This window comes from Lepisma saccharinum, chromosome 11 (genome assembly GCF_977018435.1).
Source record: "Lepisma saccharinum chromosome 11, izLepSacc3.1, whole genome shotgun sequence".
Lineage (NCBI taxonomy): Eukaryota > Metazoa > Arthropoda > Insecta > Zygentoma > Lepismatidae > Lepisma > Lepisma saccharinum.
In genome coordinates, this window is record NC_139239.1 from 48,051,259 (window position 1) to 48,069,997 (window position 18,739).

At 34.9% G+C, this 18,739-nt stretch overlaps 1 protein-coding gene across 4 annotated transcripts in view; it reads right to left on the reverse strand.

The window, feature by feature from the left end:
* Window positions 1-1,049: 1,049 nt before the first annotated feature.
* The window catches only part of LOC145994778 (uncharacterized), a 147,355-nt gene continuing 129,665 nt past the window's right edge, over window positions 1,050-18,739 (reverse strand). For all 4 annotated transcript variants that reach the window (XM_083131037.1, XM_083131034.1, XM_083131036.1 and 1 more), the window contains exon 3: window positions 1,050-2,985. In XM_083131037.1, the coding sequence (XP_082987163.1) occupies window positions 1,328-2,985 (1,658 nt within the window). In that variant the 3' untranslated portion in view covers window positions 1,050-1,327. The remainder of the gene's footprint in view (window positions 2,986-18,739) is intronic.

Here is an 18,739-nt window from a genome sequence, read left to right on the forward strand (position 1 = left end):
CTTTTCCCATCAGGGTTCTGGTGCCTGGACCCGCAGCCAGTATCATCCTCTGTGGGGTTATGTGTTGTTCTTACGTGTGCTGAGTGTCTCCTTAGCTTCAGCTTTAAGCAATGGTATGTAGATTCTAAGAAAGTTTTATCGGTCTTAGTCTTGGTAGGGAGCTCACTTCCGATGAACGTTGTGAAATCAGAACAGTATATTTTATAAGGACCCTGTAAACCCGCGATGCAAGGGCTTCTCAAAAGGTTGCTTTCTATTCTCAGTCATTACGTTCTTCTAACTTTGTTCTAGCCATTGGTAATTTTCTATACTTAAATTATATGATTAAAAAAAAAAGCCTTGAACAATTAAGAACTTCGATATATTAAGGAGCCCCTCTTCTAGATCGTGATGCGACCTCAATGAAGCTGGTATTGCCCCAATGTACCATCACAGTTTAGTAAGAATAAATGGAATTGAATACGTCAACAGAGCATCGATTGGCTGGTTAATGTATTTATCACCTCTTGTTTGTGCAATTATATTACCTAGTGGAGAGGACGATGGGAGCAGCATCTATAATTTAATCTAAAATGTAATATAAATTACATGAATATATAAAAATAAAATATATAATTAATATATTTTTTTTATATATATATATATATACAATGTTGGTGGATTTAAGAACTTCCCCCCCCCCCACTCTGAAATAAGTTCTGACGTCCCTGCTTTAGCAACATGTTGCGAGTACACAAACCAGAAGTTTTTCTGCTAAAATTATAGCGTTTGCACGAAGCATTTCCTTCCGATGGATAGCGCCTACAGGTAAAACATGAAGTATTAAAAAAAACAGAAAAAAATGAAAATCCGCAATCACTATTTTATTTCAGAAATTAACGAATAAAGCAGAAATATCATATCTTCCCTCCCTTAAGAAATATTAATGAACAATAAACATACCAATATTACCTGCAACAATTTCCATACAATTCTACATTTTTAGAAAAAAAAATTAAGAGAATACAAATTTAATTTCTATTTTGAGAGGGTGTAACATAATTGTGAGGAAGAAACTAAGTATGCAAATCATATTACTTCAAAATCTTAAATTTATGCTGAGTAAACTAAGTGTGTATGTGAAAAACTCAACACAATACACATTCAAAATATTTAATCACATAACAAATTAGTTTCTTCAAATTCTTAACAAGAGGATTATTAGCTTTAACACAAACAACCTATAATGTGAATGAGATTTGTGTTACGTATAATTTTGGACAATTCACCAAAACATAAAATTAGAAGATGCATATTATTTAAAAAATAGAACTTTCTTCCTCTCCTTTTAATAAACTGGATACTGAAATGGAAGTGTTCCAACTGACCTGACCCTACGAAATATGTTACAGAAAAAGGCAACATCTGGTTCTCTGGTTAGAAAGTATTCCTGTGACACCCAGAACTTTATCAGTTTTGATTTTCTTATCTCGCATAATCTCTGCAAGAAATTTGTAGGTTTATCAGAAATTTGGTGCACTCTGAATATTTCCAAATTTGGAGTAAACTTAAATATATTAATAACAGCTTCAGCTGATACACTGCCACACAATTTAATACTGGTAAGATGCTGCAACACCAAAGGGCTTGAGTTTGGCAAAACCTCCCTGCCCCATGTGAAGGATGATGACCGAAACTTGAGTTCATGCAGATGTGGGAATTGAGAAAAGACAGAACAGAGTCTAAGTGTTGCATTATATTTTCCATCGCGCAATGTAAGGAATTTTAAACTCGTTTTTGCTTCTGCTGATATATCATCAACAAGATCTTGTTTCTTTGAAATTAGAATTCCAGAAATACTCAGTGATTCTAGTTGTTTCAAGTAGTTGAACGTTTTCATATATACAGTCGTATTTTCCTTGATTTTCAAATAATTCAGTTTGGGGCAAATGTTGCACATCAGTTCAAATGCACTGAGTCCGTAGGAAGAGAAATAGATGTATGTTAGATTGAGAGAAGGAACATGTGTTACATTTCTCAACTGTTCACATTTCTCCAATTCACAGTGCAGTTTGAAGAAGAAATCTTTCATATTCATACATCCAAAACCTTCCAAGTTTGGAACTAATTCCAATATCACGAACAATCCTTTAACTGTGATTATCCTGAGCATACCGTTATCCAGTATGAAATCCTTCAGCGTGTTACAAAGAGGACTTTTGCTTCTCACATATTCTTTCACTGATTCCCCTTCTGGTACAAATTCCTCCAGTGGAAGAAACATGTTTGGAAGTCCCAACAAAATACTTTCCCATGAAGAATTTGCTGGTTGATTCTCTGACTTAACTCTTGTTATGTTCTGTGTCAACAGATGTACACCTTTGAATGTCACTTGCCTGGATCCAGAGATATCAAGTGTCTGCAACACAGTACAGTTCTCTCCCACTAGTTTCATCACTGTGTCATCACACAATTTATGAAGAGTCAAACAGGTTAGATGTTTTGCAGACTGAAATATGCTTGTGAAGTGACTATAATTTGTTATGCTACATCTGTATGTTGACAACCAATAAGGTTTTTTTAATTGCAACAATCGTAGCTCCTTGCTGTTTTGTGCTAATAGTTTTATCACTGAACTTAAATGTTTTCTCTTGAAGCTCCTAGGTACATACATACAAAATGTACAGGCGCATGGAGTAAGCAGCAGTTCGTGTATATAGAGAAGATATGGACAAGCTGCACGACGTCCTTTTGGATGCATTTGTTTCAATTTCTGCAGTAGCAAATTTCTGACAGTCGCGGGTAGTTGACAAATATATTCTCTCCATGTTTCCTTCAGGCTATAGAAACTACTTCCAAGGTCATAGAATAAAATAATCATGCTGGATAATTTCTTATAACCTAGTTCCTGCAGAGAAAGTGGTTGTCTCTCAGAACCAATTCTTCCATGGTGTGGTCTGTGATTCATTTTGCCTGCACAATGGTTACCAGAGCATTGACAAAAATCTGTAAGAAAAAAAGGAAATACATTAAAATGTATTCATAAATCTCTTGTTTAATTGCACTAAATTACACAAGGATTCATATTTTCCCCAAAAAAAGATTCAATTCAGTGATTGTTCACATAGTTGCAAAAGGTTCGTTTGACAAAGTTGCATTTGTTTCTATTTTTAATATTTAACTCTCTAAGTGGGTAATTTGAAAATGCCAAGTCTTTTCCGCAGTAGGCAATTTTCAAAATGACACCTTCTCATCACTATCCAAAGGTGCATCCTCTATATTCAAGAAGATTGATGACTCCTTTGATGCCTTGAGGCATTGTAGAAAAATGCAAGATGTCAGGGGTCCCAAGTTAGAATCTCAGGCTGGGCATGAGTGTTCCTTTCTCTTCAACAATTTCATCATATCACTCACCCTCACCATTGCAATTAGCCACAACTAACAGAAAAGCAATATAAAATAACCTAATCCAATCAGTAGTAATGTTTCTCCTGTACTGGCACACACCAAGGCTCCAAGTGTAAGATAAATATAGCTAGCAGTGCCAACATGGTAGAAGGTCTTCATCTTGAGGTGATTATGGAAAGTTAAATATTCTGGATATCGTGGAGTGCCATCTCATTGTGAAAGCGCAAACTAACACAACAGTTGAGGAAGCAGCTTGCAGTATGTAGGTTATATGAGCCAAATAATTTTGAGGATGGATACTCTATGGAACCCACTGTAGATATCAGATAGCATATATATATCTGAGTTAAGCAAAACCATCTCTTATTATAACATGAAGTCACATAGAGTGAATGCTTGTGATTTAATTCTTCACATATTCTATGTGGTGACTATTCATGACCAACATAACTAGCATTAAGTGTTCTCTGGTTACCAGCCAGGTTAAATCTATGTTGGCTTCCAACGTTTCGAGCGCATGTGTCGCCCCAGTCGAATCTGGTCATGCTTCCATTTGAAAATAAAGAGTTCAACATCTGCGAGTGTATAAATTATCTGTGACTTGCACAAGATTAGAATGTTCGAGAATTAATTTGCATTTCTTAAAGACACCAAAATTAATAAACATGTAAACGTTTTTGGCATTGAAAAAATATATTACAAAGGTATGTTATTTAGAACTTTGATTATTTTATGTAAATATTGTAAAAATCTAAATTGCATGATGTAATTATGTAAATCCATAGATGCGTATAAATATCGACCAAGTTTCCTTGGCATTTTGTAAACAACCATTTAGTATAAAAAGGAACCAGATTTTTGTATATTTCAGCTATCTTACCCAATTGCTGGTATCACAAGTTTACCTCGTAGGGAGAACTGCTCAGTTCTTTGTGGATGCTAAAATTTGCTTGGGTTAGTTTCTCATAAACCTGCTGCCTCGGCTCTGGGTTCTTGCAATCCCAAAAAGCAACCGTGAATAATCTTGGAAGGGTTACCCATTTCAGATTTGTACTCAGATCTGCATCCAAAATTCTATACTGTGCTTAAACGAAAATAAAAACAGACTTAATTAGAAGAAAGTTCCATACCCTTTCATTTCTAAATTTAGAAAGGTATAAAATCCGACGCCAGTGACCAAGTCGGGAGCCTGAAATTTAGTTACCCTAATAGCTAACTGAGAAATCTGATCCAAGGTAACTTAGTAACCAGTCCTAGGCCCTAGAGCACCAGTGTAGGTGCGTGTCAGTGATTTGTGGCGACTGTGACAGGACCCGAAGCTACCCACCTGTGGATTCTTTGAGTTCCCATAGAGGCAGACGATCTGTGCATTTCTGTTCCAGAGAAGAAGAAGCCATGATGTCAGGACCACAGAAACCAGTGACCCGTAAGACTAGGGAGAAACTGACCTGCTGTACCCAAGAGGAGAAGAAGGATGAAGATCTGGTGCTGTGTACAGTCTGCCACAAATATGTACATGAAAGGCTGAGATTATGAGGTGTAACCGGTATATTGGAGAACCAAGTGCTGACGTCATCACAGAGGGAAATCTGAAGCAGATGATACTGGATCTTATGGCAAAGTTGAGCATGCAGACTTCAGAAGGGAAAAGCAGAGATTGAAGGAGAAGGAAGAATATGAAGAACAGAGGCAGTAAGAGAAAGATGAATTCCGATCTTTTCTGTCAGAAGAAAGATTAAAAGAAAAAGAAGAATACGACAAGCAGAAGCAAAAGGAGAAAGATGAATTCCGGTCCTTTCTGTCAGAAGAAAGATTAAAAGAAAAAGAAGAATAAGAAAAGCAGAAGCAATAGGAGAAAGATGAATTTCGGTCCTTTCTGTCAGAACATAGAATAAAAGAGAAAGAAGAATATGAAAAGCAGAAGCAGAATGAGAAAGAATAATATGAAAAGCAGAGACAAAGAGAGAAAGATGAAATCAATCAGATGTTTACAGAGTTTAAATATCTGCAAATAGAAAACGAAAAACAAAGGCAGTTAGAGAAGGAAGAAAACGAAAAACAAAGGCAGTTAGAGAAGGAAGAAAACATAAAACAGAGGCAGTTAGAGAAAGGGGAGACCAAGGGTTTACGTCTAGAGTTTAGAGAGAGTATAAAAGGAGAATATGATAAGCAGAAAGAAGAAACGCTTCACCTACTCTCAGAACTCCAGAAAACCTTAAGAGAAGAAAGCGAGCAACTAATGAATGAAGATGCAGAAAGAGAGGAATAAAAGGCAACAAGAAAGATAATTCATAATTGGGAAAAGAGAGACGCGGTAGTATATAAATACAGAAATGCAATCAAGGAAACGCACGCCATAATGCAATTCCCGCACGAGCTAAACATCGATAACCACACTTGGATTCCCCTACTACAACAGTTATCGCCCGGAAATAGCAGACGATACAGACCGAGATGCACACTTAACAACAGCGGACCTAGCCAGAGAACTACAAACAAAAGACGCACGCCAAGCAAAAGTACAGCAAATTCCAACGAGGATGATGGCAGTGGCCACTGAAATTAATCGAAAAAGAAAAAAACAGCTTCGTGGATAAAAATGAGTACTAGTTTCTCCGTAAGAAAGAGAAGAAGATAAAGAAATTTTCACTTCTATGATAGGGACCAATAAACAAGAATTAAATGACTTAGTTGAAAAAGTCCGAGAAGAAGGAGAAAGAAGGTAAAAGAATTAAGTGAGACGAAAGATAAGAAGCTGGAAAAGATTGAGGATGCGATTCAGGAAATAAACAAGACCTTTTCCCAACAAACCAGTTGCCTTTGTAAGGACAAGAAGTCGGAAGAAAGCAATAGTTGAGAAGAAACCCAACTTAACGAAGTTCTTTCCCAGACATCTGGTGCAGAAACACCATATGTTTCAGACTCCAATTCTGATTCTAATCAAACCAATAAAGGAAGGAAGGCCAATAAACACAGAAGTATTAATACTGATTTCCAGCAGAAATTTGATTCAGTATCCAATAAAGATTCTGGAAAGTACTTCAGGATGTCAGACGTATTTTCCCTTACAAAATTCAATGGAGAGATCAACTCGGTATCCGCAGAAAGATATTTAGAAGAGGTTAATGCTTATATGAACCTCATGAAAATGCCTACACTTTGCAGACTAAAGATACTCCCGTCTTTATTGGTAGGAAAGGCAAATGTGTGGTTCCTAGCCAACCAGAAGAAATGGAAGACTTACGAGCATTTTTGTAGCTCCTTCACAAGGTAATATGCTTCGAGCGAAGCAAAAAAAGGGAATTGAATATGCTAAGGAATAAACGTTATAACAAAGCAGGTGGACTTTCATTGGAAGAATATTGTTGGGGCGTTTATGCCTCTTATTGCAATTTAACTAAACGAGTAAACCAATCAGAGGTGCTGAACCTAATAATGAGACAACTACCATCCAGAATTTGACAGTTGGTACTAACCCGAGACCCCGTGAACATAGATCAGTTGACCAACTTCCTGAGTCAATACGAGGTGTCTGAACAGCTATATAGATGGAAGAATGACTATCCCAAAGGAGAAGATAGAAGGAATCAACCACAACATCGAATCCGCAACGTAGGAATCGCAAACAGCACAGAAAACCCAAATAGAAGAGCGGACCAATCAGAGCTGGTTCCAGAGAGAAAGAAGTGGAATCATAAGTTTAACCACGATGGAAAGGGGAAACAGTTTTGGAATAGAAATCGAAACGTACCCTATCAGAAATATGGAAACCCCACCAACATGAGGGAATGCAGAATCCAGACCGATAAAGTTCCTGAAACTTGTCCTTTGAATCCTGGGGCTGTTTCATGGGATTTTCCCTCAACAAGCAAAACATTTTTAAACATAAGCTCATTGTAGAGGAAGCTCTCACCTTTACAACGCCTCACAATTTAAATTGTTGTGAGAGCAAGCCACCAGATGTCACTGAAGATAATTTAGAAGAATTATATCTTGGCCTGAAACTTTTGCTGAATTCTAAAGGAGAAATAAAAGAGAAAACACGTTTACGGTTTGGATACTGACTGAAAGCTCCAATAATAAACAGAAATTTTTGTGGAAGTGTTCTCGCCTTGAATTTTATTTTCTTCCTCCATTTTGGCTTTCTTCTCTTTTCGCTTCCTTATTTACGATTCTACCAGCCGCAACGTTGGTTGCCACTTGTGCAACATCCCTCTAGTGCACTTCTTAAAATAAACTTATACCACGGCTACAGATATCTTCATCTCAGGGGATAGGTCCTTTATTCGAGAATTCCAAATAAGAAAGTGTTTTATAGCCAAGAGGATATAGTTAAATGTGGATCTATATTCTTGATATTTGGATTATGATAGTTGTCAACCAGTTTCAGTTTTGTGTAGTAGTTGGGGTGTGTTTGTTTGTCTTGTGTAGTAGTAGTTGTGCGTTTGTGTTTTCCTTGTGTAGTGGTTGTTGTGTGTTTGTGTGTCTTGTGCAGTAGTTGTGCTGTGTAGTGTGTTTGGGTTTGTCTTGTGTAGTAGCTGTGGTGTCTAGTGTGTTTGTGTTTGTCTTGTGTAGTAGTTGTGTGCTTGTATGTGTGCTTGTCTTGTGTAGTAGTTGTGCTGCATAGTGTGTTTGTGTTTATCTTGTGTAGTAGTTATGTTGTCTAATGTGTTTCTGTTTGTCTTGTGTAGTATCTGTGGTGGGTCTGTATGTGTCTTGTGTTGTAGTTGTGCTGTCTATCTAGTATGTTTGTGTAGTAGTTGTGCTGTCTAATTTGTTTGTGTTTGTCTTGTGTAGTAGTTGTGGTGTGTTTGTGTTTATATTGTGTTATAGTTGTGATGTGTTTGTATGTGTCTTGTGTAGTAGTTGTGCTGTCTAATATATTTGTGTTCATCTTGAGTAGTAATTGTGCTGTCTAATGTGTTTGTGTTTGTCTTGTGTAGCAGTTCCTCCATTCATATTGGGGGTTAGGCACTGTAAAAAGACATGTCAAGAAACAGCACTATAAGGCCATGGATATTCCCAAGGTAAAATATTCCGGAGGTAAAATAGTCCCCCATTCGGATCTCCGGGTGGGGACTACTTTGGGAGGTCCCTGGACTAAGGATAAGATCTACATTAGGAATAAGGATATTAAATTAGGCACCTGGAATGTTCTGAGCCTTTACCAGCCTGGGGCATTTCAGTGTACAGTTAATGAGATAGCTAAGTATAAATTAGATGTAGTAGCTGTCCAGGAAGTTAGGTGGCAAGGAGAAGGGAATTGTAAAACTAAAAATTATACTTTTTCTATGGTGGTACTGAAAATCATAATTTTGGAACAGGCTTGTTCATAAAAAATAGAATTATCTCGGCTCTTAAAACAGTAGAATTTATTAATGATAGGATATCATATGCAGTTTTACAGGGTAGGTGGTGTAAAATTATTTTAATAAACATACATGCACCAACGGAAGATAAAGATGATAATACTAAAGATGATTTTTATACAGAGTTAGAACAGGTATAAATTTTCTCAGTATGATATGAAAATTCTGTTAGGTGACTGTAATGCACAGATTGGCAAAGAAGAGACATTTAAACCCACGATTGGTAAAGAAGGTCTTCATGAATTAAGTAATGATAATGGTATAAGATTGATTACTTTTGCAACCTAAAGAATTTAATTGTGAAAAGTACCACTTTTAAACATAAATATATCCATAAATATACCTGGTCTTCTTCAGATGGTAAAACTCAATCAGATAGATCATATTCTAATTGATAAGAGAAGGCATACTAGTATAATTGACGTTCGTACACATTGAGGTGCTGACTGTGCCAGTGACCATTATTTAGTAATTGCTAAATTAAGAGAAAGACTCGCAGTGATAAATCATCAGCAACAAAATCTAAAAGTTATAAAATTTGATACAGGAAAGTTTACTGATGAAAGAATTAAGATAGATTACCAAATTAAACTGTCAAATAGATTTGATGTTTTGGAGGATTTAAATGATGATGAAAATATAAATGAGACAGACGTAAATAAGAATTGCAATAGAATCAGCAGCTAAAGAAAGTATAGGATACCATAAACCAAGAAAAAGTAAGCCATGGTTTGATAATGAATGTCATAATCTAATAGAAATAAGAGATCAGGCTAGACTTAGGTGGTTAAATAATTCGGATGATACAAATCTAAGCAATTATAATAGAATAAAGCAAGAAGTTAACTGCACGTTTAGAAGTAAAAAAAGAGATTACTTGAAAAGCAAAATTAACGAAATTAAAACAAACAGCAAAAATAAAAATATCAGAGATTTATATAAAGGTGTAAATGAATTTAGAAAGGGGTGGCAACCTAAAGTAAACTTGATAAAAGATAAAGATGGTGATTTTCTAGCTGAACCAAGCAATATTCTAAATAGATGGAAGAGCTACTTTAATGACCTTTTAAATGTCCATGTAGGAGATAAATCAGAAGTAAATGAAGTACACACAGCAGAACCTTTAGTTCCAGAACCTTACTTGACTAAAGTTCAAGATGCTATTAAAAGGCTAAAGAATAACAAAGCACCTGGCATTGATTTAATACCAGCTGAGTTAATTAAATATGGTGGAAATTAATTAATATGTCAAATTCATAAATTAATTTGTTTACTATGGAATAAAGAAGAAATCCCACAACAGTGGAAAGAATCCATAATTGTTCCTGTGTTTAAAAAAGGTGATAAAATGAACTGCAATAATTACCGTGGAATTTCTCTACTCTCAACAACATACAAAATATTGTCTAACATTCTTTTAACAAGACTAACCCCATATGCTAATGAAATTATAGGTGATTATCAATGTGGATTTAAATGTAACAGATCAACTACAGATCAAATTTTTCACATCAGACAGACACTTGAAAAAAAGTGGGAATATAATCAAAATGTCCAACAGCTATTCATTGATTTCAAAAAAGCATATGATTCTGTCAAAAGAGATAAATTATATAATACATTAGTAGAGTTTGGAATACCTAAGAAGCTTGTTAGTATGATAAAAATATGCACCAGTGAAACAGAAAGTAAAATTCGTGTGGGTATTAATATGTCTGACAAATTTACAATTCATGATGGGTTAACACAAGGAGATGCATTATCTCCATTGCTCTTTAATTTTGACTTAGAATATGCTGTAAGGAAGGTAAAAGAAACTAAAGAAGGACTAAAATTAAATGGTGTGACTCAGTTGTTAGCATATGCAGATGATGTAGACTTACTGGGGGATGATGTGAATACAATTAAGAATAATGCTAAAATATTTTTCAAAACTGCTAAAGAGATAGGTTTGGAAGTTAACAAAGAGAAAACTAAATATATGCTTACAGGCCAAAACCAAGTATTAGGTAATAATCAAAATCTAATTATTGATAACAACTCGTTTGAACCAGTTTACAAATTCAAATACTTAGGAGTAATATTAACAAATGAAAATTATATTAAAGAGGAAATAAAAAGTAGCCTTAATTCAGGAAATGCATGTTACTTCTTTCTCTCTTCATAAACTTTTGTCTTCTCGTTTAATATCTAAGGTACTAAAAGTTAAAATATACAAAACAGTAATTTTGCCTGTAGTATTATATGGGTGTGAAACTTGGTCCCTTATATTGAAAGAGGATCATAAATTGAGAGTATTTGAAAATAAGATCCTTAGGAAAATCTTTGGACCTAAAAGGGATGAGGAGACAGGTGAGTGGAGAAGGCTACATAATTTAGAACTACATAATTTGTATTCATGTCCAGATATTATTAGAATAATTAAATCAAGAAGACTTAGGTGGGCAGGCCACGTGGCACGAATGGGAGAGAAAAGAGGAGTTTACAGGATTCTTGTTGGGAAACCTGATGGTAAGAGACCTGTAGGAAGGCCAAGACGAAGATGGAGGGACAATGTTGAGATGGTCCTAAAGGAAATCAGTATGGATGGAAAAGAGTATACAGATCTTGCTCAAGATAGGGACAGATGGAAGGCCTGTGTTTCTGCAGCCATGAACCTTCGGGTTTAAGAAGGCTAGAGAGTTAGTTAGTTAGTTGGGACTAACCGTAAGGTGTACATTAGACACTGGAAGTGAATGCACCATGATGGATAATGACATCTGGATGAAATTATGTAAGAGATTTCCCGGATTAAAGTTACAGGGATGTCTAGAAGTGAAGTTAAGGGATTTTGTTGGACATGAGAGATCACGCATTGTTGGATACAGGAAGATTCATTTAGAAATTGGAGGTCAAACGTTTGAGGATCAAGTATACATAGTGAAGAATCTTGAGGCTGAACTTTTGTTTGGATATCCTTTCTTCAAAAGATACAAGGCTCACTTGGATGCAGATGCCAATAAAATATATCTGACTACTGAAGGTCACGTCATGGAGGAGAAATTGATTTCCAGAAGCCAGTAAGAGGAGGATGAAGCACTGCGGGATAAGACTTCGATTATAAACTCCATTATGGCAAAGGAAACTCCAGATCCAGATGCATGGACCGCAGATGAAGCAGGTTTTAAGAAGAAAGCATTCGCACCAGAGTAGCTGCAGTTATTGAACAAGAAGGAAGAACCCAGTTATAGAAGGAAGTACAACGCCTGGTTGGCCAAAATTAGCAAAGAACGCTACCTGAAGAGATTTTTCTTAGCATCACCAAACTTGTACTTGCCTCATCCTATCCTGTTCCCATGTCCAGAAGAATGCAGAGAAGTAGAAAACTTTGAACTTGATACATCAGTGTAACTCAACATTTCCTTTGATGGATGGTTACGACCCAGATGATTAAGTGAAAGATGTGCAGTATGGAAGGTGTAATCCAACTTCAGTTAACTCAACACACATGCAGCTTGTGGTGGAAGAAGCAAGAGCAAGAATGACAATGATTTTGTAAATACTAAACATTGACATTTTATTGTTAACAGTTATTAACCGATGAATGTCATAATTCAAGAATTTAATAGTTTGAAAGTTTATCTAGATGTTGACTTGTGCAAAGAGAATTGATGTGGCGATTTTAGCCCATAATCAAGTTTTATGAAAAACATAGAACTATGATATTTTATAGATAACTGTTATTATCTACATAATTATTCAGGAATTTGTTAATGAAAAGTTGATGTATTAATTTGTAGCTTATGATGTTTTCATTTTCAAGAACAAAACTATTTATTATTCTTTTGTCGTGGCGATGTTAAGATCATGACCATATTTTGAATTTATCTTTTGAGAAAAAAAAATTGAAAAATTGGAAAAATCTTTTAAAAATGTTGCTAATAATTTGTTACTGTAAGAAATTTTTTTCTATTTTTATTTTTCCTATTGGAAGGGCACCATATGTTGCCCCAGTCGAATCTGGTCATGTTTCCATTTGAAAATAGGGAGTTTAACATCTGCGAGTGTATGAATTATCTGTGACTTGCACAAGATTAGAATGTTCGAGAATTAATTTGCATTTCTTAAAGACAACAAAATTAATAAATATGTAAACGTTTTTGGCATTGAAAAATATATTACAAAGGTATGTTATTTAGAACTTTAATTATTTTATGTAAATATTGTAAAAATCTAAATTGCATGATGTAATTATGTAAATCCATAGATACATATAAATATCGACCAAGTTTCCTTGGCATTTTGTAAACAACCATTTAGTATAAAAAGGAACCAGATTTTTGTATATTTCGGCTATCTTACCCGATTGCTGGTATCACAAGTTTACCTCATAGGGAGAACTGCCCGGTCCTTTATGGACGCTGCAATTTGCTTGCATACATTGCTCTCATCATCAGGGAATATAGAAATGGAGACCAGTGTAGAGTTAAATATATGACAATCATGGGGCGGAATTTAGATTCTGTCTTCTTTTTGGCTCGCTCTGGATCCTGGTGTTCTTATTGGCTGCAGCTTTGTTTTTACGGAGGAGCAAGTTCCAGCCGTGACTGAGCTGGAGTCCCACGTCCCAGTTGAGATTGATGCTTTCCTTTGATCACGGGAAAGCACCAAACCAAAGCTGCAGCCAATAAGAACACCAGGATCCAGAGCGAGCCAATAAGAAAACAGAATCTAAACTCCGCCCCATGATTGTCATATATTTAACTCTACACTGGTATCCATTTCTATATTCCCTAATGATGAGAGCAATGTATGTGCTCGAAACATTGGACGCCAACATAGACTTAACCTGGTTGGTAACCCGAGAACACTTGTTTGAATCATGTCACCAGGAAAGCTACAATTCCTATTTTAGCATTAGACAGTAGGTCAAAGTCAAAGTTCAATCATTTTCAGTATCTGCTCAATTACTACCAGTAAGTTGAAGGTATATACACTTTAATATTTAGGGATACTTTTAAAATATCAACTTTGTTATTACTATTTTTAAGTGCTAGAAGACAAGGGAAATACAGTATTCTGTACATGGTGAAATCCTGCCCAACCAAATGTCCAATATCAATTTCATACTGCTTAATAATAGAGTTCCTTGGAGCTTCATTCATTCAGTACCAGTACTCTTTTGCAATGTCAATCAGAAAAACAAGCTGCTTATGAATATGTGATTTTTCTCCTAATTGAATTGAATTTTCTTTCGTTGACCCTTGATTAAAAGGGCATGGAAAACGTCAAGATACATAATGAAATAACAATTAGTTTAGTACATCATAACAAAAAAAGAAGAAACATTGTGTAGTACATTACATCACTACACCAAAGTAAAAATTGAAAAATACACTTCATTACACTACAATAAAAACAAAAACACATTATCATTGTTGCATGATTGAAATAAGAATACAATTAAAATACATATTGTTTAGTACATTGACCTTGTATTGTCTTGTTCCATGAATTCTCTTGATACTGTAGAGAGCTCTCTCTGTCAAATATTTTTTTATTGTTTGTATTTGTTTATTTTTTGGAGATATCAGTTTTATGTCATGAGGCAGCTGATTGTAGAATATTTTCCCGGCATTCATTGGTGATTGTTTTGAGATATTGAGTCTGTGTAGGTTCTGGTAATAATTATATTTCCCCCTTGTATTGTGGTTGTGTAATTGGTTATTTTTAGTCAAGCTTCCAGTATTTAGAACAAACGTTATAGCCTTAGGGAGTATATTGTCATTATTTGTTTCTCCCTGAATAACTCCTTGCAAGATTCCCTATAGCCTAGTTTGTACATTATTCTAAGTGCTCTCTTTTGAAGTCTCAGTATTCTGACAGTATTATTATAAAATGATCCACCCTAAGCTATTATGCCATATTCAACATAGGGGTAAATTAGTGCATAATATATGCATTTGTTAATTTCTGTTAAATTATATTTGTTTTAGCAGGTATAGATTAGATGATAGTTTACTGCACATGTTGTTAATTTGTTCTTCCCACGTTAATTTTTGATCTAGTGTTATTCCCAAAAACTTTACTGAAGATACAGTTTCTATGAGCACATTGTCTATGCATAGTGTTTGTGACTCAAAATCCATGTTTCGGATTGTATTGAATATCATAAATTTTGTTTTATTGTTGTTTATTATTAATCCGTGTGAAGATAAGTATTGTGCCAGATGGTTTATAGTGATAAAAGTTTTTATTTCAAGCTTCATAGGGTCGATACCTCTGGCAAGAACGGTTGTGTCATCTGCACAGGTGACAATTTTTGTGTTTGAGTATTCTGGTACATTGTTCATGTACAGAATAAAGAGCAGGGGTCCCAGGATTGATCCTTGGGGTACCCCCATTAACACTTTCCTACTTTGTGATTTAAAGTTAGTGACTATACCATGCGTGTTGTAGCTTATTTGAGCAATTTGCATTCTGTCCTGTAGATAAGATTGGATAAGTTCATAAACTATCCCTCTTATTCCTATGTTGCTTAGTTTGACCATAAGCAAGTCATGTTTTACCCTATCGAATGCCTTGGAAAGATCTAGATAAATAGTGTTTGCAGCTTTGCGTTTCTCTAATGTTTCGGTTACATAATCTATTAACTGTGCTAGAGCTGTGTTTATTGCTTTCCCTTTCTGGAATCCATGCTGGTTTCTGTTTATTATGTTATATTTGTTACAAAACTTTATAATATAATTTCATAACTTTTTTCCAGTATCTTTGAAAAAAAAAGATGTTAGGGAGGTAGGTCTGTAGTTCTCAATGTCTGTTTCAGCTCCTTTTTTTAATATGGGTATCACTGTGCTGTTTCTTACAACTTTGGGGAATGTACCATCTTTTATTGAATTGTTAACTGCATACAGCAGGGGTTCTAAAATAGATTCTGAACAGGATTTAATAAGTTCAGCTGACCATTCATCAGGTCCATGAGATTTTTTGTTTTTTAAACCTTGTATGACTTCTTTTAGCTCATTAGCACTTACTTCTGGGATCTATATACTGCTTGGCCAATTTTTGTCCATTGGGATCTCCAGTGTTTTGTCATTATTTTCATTCTCTCTGTGTTGGTTAAGTTTATAAAATATTCGTTGAATAAGTTACATAGGCTATGATATTCGGGTCAATTACTTCAGTGTCATCCTTAATGACTTTTATGTTTGCTTTATCATTGTTTGTGTTTGATACATTGTGATTGTTTACAATTTTCCAAATTGCTTTTTTGTTTATTAATTGACTTTTTTATTTGTTTACTGAAAATATTTGATTTTTGTTTCTTTATGGCTTTCTTGAATAGTTTTTTTTTCCATTTTTGTACTTTTCCTGGTGCTTAGTGTCTTTTGTAATTCTAAATTTTTCATATTCTATTTTCATATTACTTTTCAAAAGTATAATTTCTTCTGTTAGTGGCACTTTCTTCTTATTAGGGTATATTCTTTTTGTTGTTTTGGGACAAGCTACATTTAAATAATATGTTAAGTGGCTTATTAGCAATTCCCAGATATCATTTGTGTCAGTTAGTTGGTAAAGGTCTATCCAATTTTCTTGATGTAAGAGGTATTTAAGATAATATATTTTGCTCACATGTATCCCTACATTCTATTGTGTAACTTTTTGAGAATACATCAATGGGTACAGAATTGCTTCAACGATGAAAGACAAAAATCAAGAGAAATTTGAATTCCTACAGTGCAAAGAAACATGAATATGTTAGTAGTGGAACAACAACTACAATATAATAAACTGTTCCTCACACAATCACATTCAACACATGTAGAAATTTTAGCGAAAAGTGTAAGCTTGGTACAGTAGAGACCTGAGTTGAAGTCTTGGTCGAGCCTGCATTTTCCACTAAAATTTCTTGTACGAGTGATTACACTGGGAATTGAATTCAGTGTGCTTTCAGTGCAAGTTCCGAGAGAGTTATAATCTTAATACAATGTGACACAGTATACTAGTGAAAGATGTGGGGTAGGGGGATGTATCAAACATGTATTTTTTTTACAAGAATGTAATGCCATTACATACATATTTTTTCTACTTTCCTTGTATGATGTAATGCCATTACATACGTATTTTTCTCACTTTCCTTGTTTGAGTAAAATGCACAGATATTTTTCTACCAGATGTCAGCAAGCATTAGATCAACCACATTTCGAGACCACTTAAGTTGATTTGGAATAAAATCTGTCAGCTCACTATTGAAGTTGATTCCCATGGGAATCATTAATGGCAGAATCAAGTAGCTACTCAGAAAGCACACTGAAATGGATTTGAGAACAAGTATATGTAGTACAGCTCAATTATTTTTCATGCAACAAATAAGTAAAAAAAATGTCAGAACATACCATAGACTTGCTTCTTATATTGTTCATTGATTATAAGCAAACAATTGACAGTGAACATAGAGAACAGCTTGTACAAACAATGAAACACTTCTTAACCCTAGAACGGACAGGTGAAAAAGTAAGTTAAGTGGATGGGTTGGGTCTCTCAGACCCAAAGTAAAATATTCGGATCAAAGGTTAAAAAAAACTTTATTTAAATTTAAGTACTATAAGTGTATAATATTGATTTAGAATGTATGTTTTAACAAAATAAAGTTTTTGGTACCTCTGAACCAAAAAACTTAATATTATGTTGCCATATGTCGATAATGATTGAACTGACAATGCACAATGATGGATATGTGAGAAGAACTGCACATGATGACATGTTGATCAGAATTACACAGGTTCCTATGCTTGCTGTTACGTTTGTACTGTGAACGTTGTGCTGATGTACATTTTTTTTCATACTATGCATGCTATTGCAGACATCTGAACGTATGAAAGGGAAGAGCAAAACTGGAAATACTGTTGTGCAGTGACATCGAGCACATTTCCCGTGTTGTGCAAGTCATTTGGCAGTGTTGTGTAAAGTCAGCAACCAGGGCACACCACATGCTCATACAAGCAATACACTTTCATTCAAATAATTTGCACTGTGTCCTAGGTGGATGTGTGAATAACCATGTAACAAATTAGTGTAACTGGTTTTGTATGCCTTCATAAACACACTCACTGTTTTAAAGCTATTAGCAATACAACTCTTGGGTTTGACTTATTTTACTTCCAATAAATCTCCACACACGGGAAAAAAAACAATTTTCTTGCCCTCAGGGGTTCCTTTTCACGTGACCACTCGCAAATTATATTTCAATTTATAAAGTAAGCAACATGTGAACTAAGAAGATAATTGTCAACATGCAAGTCAGGTATACCAGGAGGCAACTCTGAGGGATAAACATGGCCAGTGTGTGGTGTTGATCACGTCACCTCCACAAACTGCCATGGTTGTGAATGTGTGGAGTCCTCTCCACATCCACCATATGTCTTCATTGCACGTTGCAATGGGCAGAAGAATGCTTAATCTCTTTTGTCAATATCTATTGTAAATAGTTTTTCTTGTATGTACGCATTGCTTGCATTATAGAATTATTTTCCTGTAGTTTACGGTTATTACAAAGAAAAACTGTTTTCTTATGCTTGTAATAACCGTAAACTATAGGAAAATAAATCTATTATAAATATGTATGTATAAGTCGAGCATAAAAAAGCCTACAACCAATTTCTAGGTTCTAGTATTTAACCATCACTTTGGATTGTATATCTCAGATTAATTAAACATCACACACTGAACTTCCATTTTCATGAAATAATAGAATCAAAATTTTGAATATTTTTCGAGAACAATGTACTATTACAAATATGGTTCAGGATTATAAAATACCATCAAACAACAGGGAGTATCAAATCTACACTTCCATTAAGAAATGTCTATGCACTCATATGCTGAACACTATGAATACTTCTTGAAATAATATGCCTCTATAATTCTCCACACAGACTTACTAGATTTACTAGCTACAATAACTGCACAATGGATCACATTGCTTTCCAAACTGAACACTAAAA